This window comes from Colius striatus, chromosome 6 (assembly GCF_028858725.1).
Source record: "Colius striatus isolate bColStr4 chromosome 6, bColStr4.1.hap1, whole genome shotgun sequence".
Classification (NCBI taxonomy): domain Eukaryota; kingdom Metazoa; phylum Chordata; class Aves; order Coliiformes; family Coliidae; genus Colius; species Colius striatus.
In genome coordinates this window covers 41094995-41107661 of record NC_084764.1, presented here as the reverse complement: position 1 = coordinate 41107661, position 12667 = coordinate 41094995, and the positions used below count along the sequence as shown (strand labels likewise).

At 44.3% G+C, this 12667-nt stretch overlaps 1 protein-coding gene across 2 annotated transcripts in view; it reads right to left on the bottom strand.

The window, feature by feature from the left end:
- Positions 1 to 1547: 1547 nt before the first annotated feature.
- Positions 1548 to 12667, bottom strand: part of GPR132 (G protein-coupled receptor 132) — an 86706-nt gene continuing 75586 nt past the window's right edge. For both annotated transcript variants that reach the window (XM_061998399.1, XM_061998400.1), the window contains exon 2: positions 1548 to 3475. In XM_061998399.1, the coding sequence (XP_061854383.1) occupies positions 2357 to 3475 (1119 nt within the window). In that variant the 3' untranslated portion in view covers positions 1548 to 2356. The remainder of the gene's footprint in view (positions 3476 to 12667) is intronic.

Here is a 12667-nt window from a genome sequence, read left to right as displayed (position 1 = left end):
TTCAGAGTACATCTGATCAAAGAAGCTCCAAGGATTTTCATTAAGAGAAGATGCCTAACAATACAGAAATTTAGAACAGCATGTAAATTAGGCAAGGCAAAAGAATTACAGATGTTCTGTCAGACCCTGCTAATCCCCATTCTCTGCACCTATGGCACTGGCTCCAATATTAGTTGCTCTAAAGACTTGCTTTAACAGAGGAAAACATCAGAGAGGTTTCAAAATTCATCGAGGTGAGTATCTAGTTTGCATCTATTTCAATGCGTTCAGAAGTCTGTATCTTTGGTTTCTCCTAAATCCACTTCTGTTATTCAATCGAGTTTTACATTTAGCCTATGAAAATTCTGAGGTTGGGGCAGTTTGCATATGTATCTTCAGAGATTAATCAGCAGTGCTCTGACTGAGTGGGCTGTTCCGAGCAATGCCTGCTGCTGATCTTTTTAGTAATGGAAAGTGTGATTTTCAGCAAAGTTACAGATATTCAGCACTTTGCAGGTCTGCCCGTGGTACCTCAGAGAGTTCAGTCTCTGGGATGCTTATGAAAATGCAACCCCACCGTTTGTTAACCGGCATCATGACAGAATTTCACAGCTTTTTGAGAAACAATCACCTGTTTAATGCAGTAACGTGCAAACGGCGTTTGGGGACACAAGCCTTTCACAGGGAGATGCCACAGGAGTCATTATATTTAATACATACAAAATACAATATATATTAAAAAAACTTCCTACAATTTAAATATGTCATAAATACAGGAACTTGAGGAAATGCCATTTTGGCACAAGGCTTCTTTGTGAAAGTGTCTAAGAATAAAGCGTAATAGACAGAAATACCTGTGACAATGTAAAAGCATTAACAAGCGTCCTAGTTACATTAACAATGGCCTATGTTAGTTCAATTCAGAAATGGCAATATTAAGGACAGTTATTTAATATTAATATTGCAGAAACGCAGGTGAAGCAGAATGATGCTGTGAAACAATTTACAAACATACTCAAATAAACATCCAACTGGTTTGTGATCTGTTTTATCATATAAAAATAAGGAGTCATTCCGATAAATCTTGCCAGATGTGTGACATTCCTTCATTTTTTGTTTAATTTCTGATTTGAAGGCACAGGAAACTACCATCAAGAAATTATTCATAGTGAAAGTGGCAGCAGCAACAACGAAATCTTCCCCAGCATAGTCTCATGTATGTACCTGCCAGCATGAATGAGGGAGTTCCCATCGATGGGGAGAAGGGGACTGTGTTCTCCATGCTGCCAGACTGCCCTTGTTGGTAAGGCACTTAGCACTTGTGTAGACTCCTACGTGCTCAGAGTTAGATCAATACCAAACAGGACGTGTTAGCTTAGTCAGAAATGAAACACAAGTTCAACAAACATTTCACAGTCCAAGAAAAAACTATTTCACTGTGAGGTGAGGGAGCCCTGGCACAGGCTGCCCAGGGAGGGTGTGGAGGTTCCTTCCTTGGAGGTCTTCAAGACCTGCCTGGACGTGTTCCTATGTGACCTGATCTAGGTGGACCTGCTTCTGCAGGGGGGTTGGACTGGATGATCTCCAAAGGTCCCTTCCAACCCTACCATTCTGTGATTCTATGACACTACTCAGAAATGTATAAAATTTTCTGTGTACCTCAGTGCATTCCAGATTTAACTGCAGCCTGAAACCTACTCATTGTAAAATATCAAGCATTAGAACTGTACATTTAAAGAATTTCAGGACAGTGACTGGACTCAGTTGATACAGTAGAAGTACTGTTTGTCTATGTTTTCAGGCTACCGTTTTGCCCTTTAATTCCCCCTCAGAATGTAAAAGGTAGGTAGAGCTGCATACTGAAGAATCAGGAACACTTTCAAAGGCTCTTTTTGGAAGACTTCCTTGTTTTTAATATTTTCCACTGGTTAACCACAGATGTTAACGACAGATAACGTGTATGAGAATCTAAACGTGTACCTCCTCAATTTCAGCTATAAAAATGTGCCCTACCTTGTCCTCAGGAGGGACTTTTTATTTTGGTCCACCTCAGCAGCTAAAATTCTGGTTCTGAGTTCATATGAGGAAAAGACCCAGTCCAAAAAATAAGCTTAAGATTTCAATTTGAGTCAAAGTAAATGGCTCAGTTTATTCCACGTGTCCTTAGCAAAGCAACATTCTCACCAGTAATACTATTGGCCAAACTTTATTGTAGGAGACAAAGAGAAATAAGAAATTTCACTCCTGTAGGAGTTGCTGGCAACCCTTGCACAGTGGTAAAATCTCCTACGGATGTCAGCACATAAATACTTATGTGCCACAGTCTGTGGCCCACAGCTGGGGTTGGGAACGTCTTATTTGTGTCAGGAGGTAACTGCTAACTGCCACCGTCGTGGTCTTTGCCACTATTACAGGTCTTTGGAATGTCAGAATCCGGCCTTTCTTTGTTTTCTTCTCTTAGCCCTCCTTCCTGCGATTCCTTTGACGTTTTCAATTTCATGCTGTCACTCTTGTGATTAATGGATGAGCTCAGCCTGGATGAATTCCATCTCCATCTTCTCAGACTCCTATAAAAATCTTTCCTGACGTTTTCACTCACCAGCACGTAGATGATTGGATCTGCAACGCTGTTTGTGGTGGCCAAACACAGAAACACTGTAAAAACCGAATATATCTCTCTTTCGAATGGACACGAGCAATTTTGATGGAACATGAAGTATATGGATCTTATGATGAGTACCACGTGGTAGGGAGCGAAGCAGAATAGGAAAATGACAATAATGGCGATAGCCAGATACTTCACTTTGGCTTTTTGGCGACGAGTCAAGCTGCTGCTTGTTTTTGTACTCTGGAAAATTTTGTAGTTTGTGAAAATGAGGATGGTGAAAGGTATAGCAAACCCAAACAGGAATCTGGCAAAGCTGAAAGAAGCCAATTTTATGTCAAGGGGCAAAGTCTCAAAGCACGTTGTCCCATTTTTTGAGTTATCTTCCACGTAAAACACGGGAGTGTGGATGATTGCAACCACAGCAAAGAGAAAACACACGATAATGATTGCCTTTTTCTGCCCTCTTCTTCCTCTGGATTCCAGAGCGTACACCAGCGCTACGTAACGATCCACAGAAATGCAGCACAAAAGCAGAATGCTGATGTATATGTTGCAGAAAAAGATGAATCCTGTTATTTTACAAGCGTTTGCACCCATGTTCCAGTTGTGCTCGTTTTGCACGTAGATAATCCAGAGAGGCAAAGTACTTAAATACATCAGCTCACACAGAGATAAACTGAAAATGTAGATGGCGATTACTTTATTCCTTTGGATTTGTACAAAGGTGAGCAGGGAAGTTAAGCAATTTGCTGGAAGGCCTATGGCAAAAACGATGCTGTAAACTGCAACCAGAAGCGTCTTGCTGTCTTTGTAGGGAATTCCTGTGCAAGGGGAGCTATTAATTGTGTCTGTACAATTTTCCATCGTTCTTTTTCCAGCTGATGTTTCCTGAGAAGAGGAAGACAAAGTGAAAAGTTAGCAGTTGCATCACTTAAAAATGTGTCAGTAAGGGTTATGGCCTCTTAGGTTCCAACAGGACATGTCAGGGGAACAAGCAGGGTGCTTGTCTTGGGGAAGTACCTGAGACAGACAAGTTTTCCAAGACCTGCTGTTCCTCTTTAGTGTCAGGTCAGACCTGGGAGTCAGGTCTGATTTACTTCCAGGGAAAAGTTTCTTTCCTCACAAGGAATTTCTTGGCTACAACATGTCTATTCACTAAAACAGAGTATTGGGAGCTGTCCCTGCACCAAGCTGCCTCCTAAACAAAACTGAGTTGCTGATCAATTACTAAATTCCCTTCCCAGAGGAAACTGAGGCATTAGTCTTCAGGTTTTGGTTTGTTTTTTTATCAAACTGAGTAACTGACAATGAAAACTGTGGAGATTTCAGAGGCAGCCCTCCAGGAAAAGCTATGGTTTATAGCTGATCAGAGGGAGGACTGTCTGAAGTGAGTGATGGTAGGTGTTGTGTCAGAGACTACTCAGCATCGTGCAGGAACCAGAATCTGGTCACTGGTGTGGACCTGCACACGGTATTACAACGTAGTGGTTCAGATCTAGGTAATTCATGCTTCTCTCTCCTCTCAATGAATAAATGCATCTGAAGAGCTTAAACTTGTAGTGCAATATAACACCCCCCCATAGTAAGCCAGTGAAACTGCCTACCACATCTGTTTCATGCCTGTGGGAAACAATAGGAAATAAGGGCAGCATGGGGAAGTAAATAAGACCAAAGAGAAGAATATACACAAGTTTACCAAATGAAGGCGAAGGAATGGAATGCCCTTTGAACAGGAGTGATTACAGAAAAGTGATTACACCCTTCCAAGATGACCACAGGCAAAAGCAGACCTGGCATTTGGTTAGTGTTAAGTACCACTAGGAGAAGCATTTCTTGCAGTCAGCCACATGAGGATTCCCATGCAGAAGTCTCCTCTGAAGGAATAGAGGAGAATGAAGGTGAGTATGTCATAATGGTGTTGTGTGTCCTTAAAAATTGTACTTTGCTGTGTTTACGAGTTGAAGGTGTCCATTCTACAACATATTTGATAAAAAGAGGTCTTATCTGGCTTAATATTTTAGGCATTCTCTGATGGGATGGACACTTGCTCCAGGGAGCAGCCAGCTAACTCTGCAAGGAGATGTGCTGACAGAGACTGAGCCCCTTCAGACAGAGAGGAGGTATGAGCTTTCCTGGTCCACACCATGCATGAGCAGTTTTTTAACCCTGCATTCATGCAGGGGAGAAGGTAGCTTTTAGCAGCCCTGGAACATTTATCTATTGCTTGTTTGGGTCCATCTCAAGCAGACCAAGGTGAAGCAGTCTGTTCCCAGTGCAATGGGATTGTCTCCTGCATCTCTGGGAGGGAGGACAAGCTGGTGGGGCCATTCTTTCCCCTCAGTGTGAGCAAGAGCAGTCCTTGGGGTGGCATAAGGAGCTCCATCCTGAAAGTCTAAGAGACCACCGGCCACACAAGATCGCCAGAGCCTGAGAGGCAATCAGGTCCCCTGGCTTGGTTTATTTACCAGGTTAGGAGCATGGTATGAGACAATGGATGCAGGTAGCTCCAGGCTTTGAGAGCCTACCAGCACTGTAGTGCTAGTAACACCAAGAGAAGATCTCCTGGCCCATGCTCAGAGATGTTCACTTCCATCAAGTACTCCCAGGCAGTCAGAAACGGCTCAGTGACAGCAGCTTCTGAGTGGAGATGTCCTGGGAAGCAAGCAGTCGGGGCAGTGGTGGGCAGTACCTGCCATGCCCAGCACCAGCAGCAGAGTAGGTTGTTCCCTGGGCTGGGCATGTTTGGAGGGAACTGAGAAATGGCTGTGTATGTGGAAGAAGTACACTGGAGGGTATGACTGTGACTACCTTCTACTTCCTCCTACAGTGAGCCATGCTCTGCTCGTGTGCTGGCACGTGAGTGAGGGTTATCAGGCAGTGGTTGCCGTGCTACTTGCCAGAGGGACACATCCCTCCAAGTCTGAGAACCAGACTGGAGTCTGGTGGGTGGCTTGGGGCCCTCTCAAGGGAGATCTGAAGTTTCCTTTAGTTTCAAATGCCTCATCTTAAGAATGACTGGACAAGAGGATCCTCCCTGCTCATAAGGAACTTGACAAGGTACTCAGTGGGGCTGCTGCAAGGTTTCTGTGTGAGATTGTGTGAAAGTGTACTGATAGGTAGTGTTAGAAAAAGTCAGGGTTGTGATAAGGTCTGATAATGACTTGGCAATTCCCTGCCTCTGGGCATCTGCCACCCTTGGAGAATGAAGTGGGGTCTTCTCTGGGCCACCTACTGAACCTCTGTGTAGAGGGGATGAAAAGGATGCTCGATTTCAGGGTCAGCAGTGGTACTCTGCCCAGGTCTCACCTGGGATGTGGCATATGAGAGCTTGTCCTCAAGGTGTGTCTGAGAGCTGCTGTACAGCTGCACACCACAGTCTCCTCAGAAGGGAGACCACCCCTTCTAAGGTGAATGCAACTCATACCTGAGGCAGATGGTGACAGCCAGGGTGAGGATATGTCACAGTCACACACCATCTCCATTACTCAGTGTCTATCTACCTCACACATCTTCACAAAAAAAACCCTTCCAGAGTGTCTGAAGGTGCACTCTCCTCCCCTCCCCCCTAGGCTTTGAATACTTCTCCTGACCCCGTGTTTGTCTGAATATTTTCCTCTCTGCACCTCCTGCACCTGCTGTCAGCTGCTCATGCAAAGGCAGGCTTCCCCCACAGGTACCAGCCAGCAGCTAGTAATGCTGCAGGCAGGAAGGAAGTGGTAGAAGACTTATTCTGTAGACACATGGTTCCCAATGTTTCTTTCTCTTGCCTCCTTTGTTTTTGCCACCTCCCTTCCCTCTCCATTCCAATCTCCTTCCCGTGCTTAGCACTATGAGTGCTTCCGTCTCAGGAGGGAGATGCCTATGACTTTTTAAGTTGCCTGCACAGGGCATGCTTTTTTCTCTTGGCTTTTGGCATATGGTCTAAGCCACGGGGCTGAGGCTGAGCTGAGGAGCCCTCCACTCTTAAATGACTGTCAGCTGCCAAGTGCAAAGCCTCAACTGACCCAGTGCAGCTGTAGGTGTGAATCTACATTCACAGAGAAAAAGTGTGTGCTCAATGCCTCTCCTGAAGGTCTGGCCTCTCAGCTCAGGAGCCTGGATCCTTCTCAGCAGTAGTGCTCTATGTCCCAACCTCATAATAGGAAGGAGGAGAGGAGGGCATCCCACTTGCCCTCCCTCACCTTCTTCTGTCTCTCTGGCTTTCCTTGTCCAGGGGAAAGTTTTCTGGCCCTGGCCTCTGCATCCAGCCCCAATTCTGAGCTTCTCTTGTCTCTACTTGGCTCTCCAGGTCTGCAGAGGGGTTTCCTCCTCAAACTGAAGATCAGAAAGCAACACTCAGCAGACCATTTATGAACTTTCTCCATGTGGCATGGCTGCATTGCAATTGAATACACATTTTAATCTTCTTCTCAGGCCTTTAGAGTTTGCTGGTTTGATACTCAGCTCAGTCCAGAAGATTCTGAGTTCTGTCTTCTTCTGTGGTGGCTGGACTGTGAGAGATGAATCCCCACATCTCTCAAATACAGCATTTGTAGCTGTACTGCTTTATCTAAAGAGATATCTCTGAGCACTTTGTTGTGGTCCCACACTGGTGCATGACTGGAGCAGGTGAACCTGGCAGGTTCACTCTGATATTCAAATAAAAACCAATAATTAATTACACTGCTGAAGAAACCCCATACACCATTTCAGGGTTCATTTTCTTCTAATATTGGTAATGTGCAATTTCAGTGATAAAAACATACTTTGGAGCAGCAGAACTGAAGAAATTTATCACATTCAGCAATGTTCAGGCATTTATAAAGGGTCAAACACAGCTGTGATGCCAAGGATGAGCAATATCCAATATTTGTGAGAGACAGGCTGGTTCAATGCATTAGGTTTCTTAGCTGTCCTTTAGCTTTCAGTTGAGCAAAGCCTGTACAAAGGAACTGTTCTCATTTTTCTGTAACCTATCCTGTTCTGCCAGAGCTCACCAACCATTACTAGAAGCTACACAAGGTCCTGGCTATGTTTTGCATCGATAGCTCAATGTGTATTTGTCAGCACTCTGAGGCTTATTGTTCTGTGGGACTCTCTGCACATGACAAACCGCAGTCAGCAGGTGCATGTTTCTCACCTTCAAGACGTGCAGAAAATCTCATCTTCCAGAGTAGAGACATAACCTCTGTCTCAGGAAGAGCCTGAGCACCAATCAGTGAAATAGGTGGTAATCCACCAAAGAAGACTTCTTGTGTGCCTGCTCTGTGTTTATACTCTTCCCCAGACATCTGCTCTTGGCCTGGGTTGTATAGCCACAATATTGGGGTAGGTAGCCCTAGCATTTCTAATGTTGTTGTGTTATGTTCACACTGTCAGTTGAACAGACAATTTCGTTTCTTACTCTTGAAATGGAGTGCCTAGGTGCTCTAATGTATTGAGACCTTATGGAGAGAAAATCCTGGGAAAGGGCAGGGCCTCTAGATATGCCCAAGTAAAAAAAGAGTGGTGGATGGAAGAGGCATAACAGTCATGGAATTACATTTTCTGGGGTGTGATGAGAAAGCAGCAGAAAGGTCTAGATGCAGATCCATCAAGCATGGCTATGAAACCAGATTGAGACTGACTTCCCTTTCCTCTCCTTTAATGCATCTTGCATTCCTCATGGAAAGTGGCTTGGATTTACGAGGAGGGAAGGTATCTCAGGCTTTCCTAGAAAGGGGCAGATTTCAAATACCAAACTGTTGTATGTTCTAGAAATCAGATCTCCCATCTTCTGGGCAGGGGCCAAAGCACTGCTTTGTTGTGCAGGACAACCTGTGCAATGGTCACCTGCTCTCTCCTCTACCCAGCATCAGGGAACATTGAACTGTCCTTCAGAGGTGCCCTACACAGCTTGTGGCAGATGAAATCACAAACGTGGGATGCTGTGAGGATGTGGTTTCACATCACAACCATGCCAAAATAACAACCTGGCTGTCGCCTTGTTTTCTCTCTGCCTTGTCCCTGACTGGTAGGTCTCCTGACCCAGCAGTGAGCACTCAGAGTGCTAAACCAGCAAAAGAACTTGTCCCCTTTTTCTATGTGAGTCACTCATCCACCACTTGACCTTTCTGAAGTGGCTTGGCATCTTCAAAGCAGCACCAGGGCTGGCACAGGGGAATTAGTATTAAGTAGCCCATGGCCAAGAATGGAGCAGCCAGAGACAAGTGGAGGGAGGGATTGTACCGAGAGCGACTTGTTGACAGTGTGACCTGCACCCTCCCTCAGTCTCCAGAGGCACTGCCGATCTCTGCCGACTATTTAGAGGTCTTTGCAACTGAGTTGCCCAACAGGACACCTTCTCTGTGGATGCTGCAAGCCCTGAGCTGATTGAGTTGGACAAACCACGCATCTGGCTGTTTGATTCCCATGAGGGTTGGGCAGCAGCCACAACACTAACTACATCACTCTCTTCAGTTCATTTGCCTTGAAAATGCCATTGCTAAGCCCTAAAAAGCGTGTGGACTTTTGTGAGCCTGTGAGCTGAGAGTTTATTGCTTTAGAGTGAATGGAAAGATCTTTGCTGGTGTTTGGTCTCTGAATGAAGCAGAAAAGGGTCCTGAGAGGTGCTGAGATTTGACTGGTGGCTCCTGCTGCTCATCTGGGCAAGTTTCATTAATATCCAGTCTTCGCTCAAGAGTCTGAAGTGTTTTTGCTAACACTACAGTGTAAAGAGGGAAGTGAAAACAAGGGGGAAAGCAAAAGGCTTTATTTTGGGGTTTCTTTTTTGCTTTATTTGTCTGTGAGCTAATCATGTAAAACCATTTCAGTTTCCAACAGAGAAGCTAGAGTGATAAAAATAACCCCTATTAAGAAAGGTGGAAAAGGAACATTACAGATACAGTTACAGGGAAGAGGGAGAAGTCAAAAAAAGCAGCATAGTTGAACAAAGCACTGGTTGAAAGTCTTTGGATTAATTCCCGTCAGTACAGAAGGACAGAAGAGAAAGAAGACAGGTGAAATTTATAATATGAATACAATTAGACCAGCAGAGCACATTATTTCATACATCTTTCCTTTTCTAGTAGTTTTCTGATCATCCTTCCATGCCAAAGATCACTGCTGAAATGTTTGATGGGTTTATGTGGATATTAAGAATAATTTTGAAAAAGGGACATTCTTGTACTGGTCGAGGTAAAATCAAACCATCCCTCCACACCTTTCTTCCTGCCCCCAGAGTTTGACAAGGATAAAAACCTGTGTGTTTTAAAGCTTAAATCAGCCTTCAGTGGAACAGAACCCGAGTTCCTCTTGGTGGGTTTTGCATGGTTTCCTTAGTAATGTGTGATACTGTGTTTGACATAAGAGTACAAACATGATGTCAGCCTGACCACTCAAATCCAGTATCTTAAGACATCAGTTCCCAGATATGAAAGATATGCCACCTACAATACTCATCATCAACAATATCACTCCTTTTCTGAACCTGGGCTTTCTCTTTCTCATCCAGAACCTACATTAACTGCCTGTAAACTTCATGGGCTATTAAACTTTCCTTCCACTAGCTTTTATGCTTTCTTACTTTAATAGACAGTAAGAAACTGCCATTGATCATTGCTCTGCATTTCTTGAAAGTAGGAAAAATGTTTGTGCTATCTTTGTGGATAAAAATAGACCCATTAGCCCAGCAAGTCAGTGAACTGGTTTGTTTGGGGGGGTTTGATTTTTCCTTCTTCTTTTGTTTTTTTTTCCCCTTCAGCAAAAAGCCATTTAGCAGATGAAATCACTCCTATAAGCAAGGCTCAGCATACAATGGAAAAGCAGCATTGGCTCCAGTTAGTTACCCAGCAGAGTGAGCATTTTTACTGACACACACCAGAGAGTGGGATTTGGAATGATATAGCTTCGCATTTAGATAGAATGTATTATTTTCAACCGCTCCAACTTCTCTGTTGGAAACTGAAACAGTTTTACATGAGTAGCTCACAGACAAATAAAAAGGGTGATTTAACACTACAGGACTATACTGCGAATCCAGCCTGAGCACAACTCCATCTTAAAATACCTGCCTTCATCCTGACTTAGAGTCACAGAATGGTAGATGTTGGAAGGGACCTTTAGAGCTCATCCAGTCCAACCCCACTGCAGAAGCAGGTTCACCTAGATCAGGTCACACAGGAACATGTTCAGGAGGGTCTTGAAGACCTCCAAGGAAGGAGCCTCAACAACCCCTCTGGGCAGCCTGTTTCACTGCTCCATTGTGCTTCCACTTGATCAGAAGCCACTGATGGCATTTGAATGCAGAGACAAACCAGCATTGCACAAAGTAGCTTCAATGCCTAGTAAGGATAAAAAACCATCTCCACGTGATTCCTGAGAGATGAAAGTGGCAAGTTTGTCACGCTTTCCAGATTTCTTTTTGAGTTTTACACTCTTTTGGACGTTCCCTGGCTGCTAGAGCTGAGGAGAAGGCTCTCAAGAAGCAAGACAGACTCTAAACAGGGTTCTGCTGAACCAAGGCATGGAGTGTGCTTTGTTTTGCTGACCAAATGCAATCATCTGAAGTTCGGGTAGTTACTTTTGCACTTCTATGCCAGTGGTTTTGCTGATCTTCAACTGGGACACACCAGACAGAGAATGCTGTAGGGAGGCAGGTAATCTCTCTGTTGACTAGTGCTGTTTGAAACAGGCTATGGAGCATTTGTAGGCTGATAAAAGCTGCTGAAACAAAGCAGCAAAACCTTGGGATTAGTTATACAGCCTTAATATTTAACTGTATACTGCAGATATAAGCAGTCTTATTAAACAAAGAAGATTTTTGTTCAAAGAGGGAGGTTTTTAGTAATCTGCCATTCAAGAAGGAAACTCATTTTTTATGAGAAAGGTGTTTGACTTGTCTCGTGATGCACTGTTCATAGGTGTGAACCTTCAGCAACTAGAGGTTTTGAATACCTGCTCTGTGTGTGTGTCTGTTCACAGATCCACACATCCCCTTCCCACCATCTGCAACTAAACACACTATTTGGCTAAAATAAGCAGCAGTGAGAGAACTGTCACATAATTCAGGGCTGGCAAAGGACCCAGCTTAAAACTGGGATCCTTCCATAGACTGAGGTGTCTTAGTGCCACGTTACACTACCTAGTGAGGGACTGTGGAGGAGAGAATGCCAGGCAAGTAAGAGACGTGTGTAAACAAAAGCTCTCATTACAGGGATTTAAAACATCATATTCAACACATCTAAAAGTATTTACAACATTCAAAACATCTAAAAGTAGGTAAAACTACATATCTGTCATACAGAATAGACAGGGGAAGTTCACAGGTGAAAAACAGACCTCAAAATCCCCCTGTACTGGTGGATTATTTTTGTCCCCAGTCTCATCATTTGGAGGCCATGAGTCATAATTTGGGACTTTTAGACCTGGCAAAGCTTCTCAGTCCTCACTGAGAGCATCAGAGAGCAGCCATTGCAGGGCACATTTACTCCCTGGTACCTACCAGCTTGTCTAGGAGAGGTCCCACAGCCAGGGCAATGGCTTCATGGCCAGGAGAGCCATCAGGAACCCCAGAAATGCTGTCACAAATTCGAGGCTAAACTATAAAGCCTGTCAGGTAAAAAAGCTGAGGAAAGCATAGGTTTTGAAGCAGTCAGTGAAAGTGAACAGCTGAGAGCAGCTTCAAGACTGATGAGTTCTGTACTGATGATTCACACCCTCTTCTTCACACACCTTCTTCACATGTGAAACCAGCAGGCACTCACACACTCTCAGCTTAACTGGCAACCTTGGCAGTGGGGCCTATCTAAATAAGGCTTCTATTACTTGGGTGGCTCATTTGGAAACCTAACTGGCCAGACTTTTTTCCTGAGTTGTGTTGTAACTACAAAGTCTTGGAAAAAGGAGTTGAGAAGGAGTTTTCCCATGCACAGCTTCTCTGTCCTGCCCCAGGGTGCTCCCGGATGTCAAAACACAGCCAAGTGTTGTCAGATTTGACACTCTGGAATTGCACGTGAATGAATATAACTTAGACTCTCAGAAAAGCAGGCTGGGGTATTGGGGAGCATCTATTTTAACAAGGCAAGGAGGCCTGGCCATGCTGGCACATTGCTAGAGCTGGGT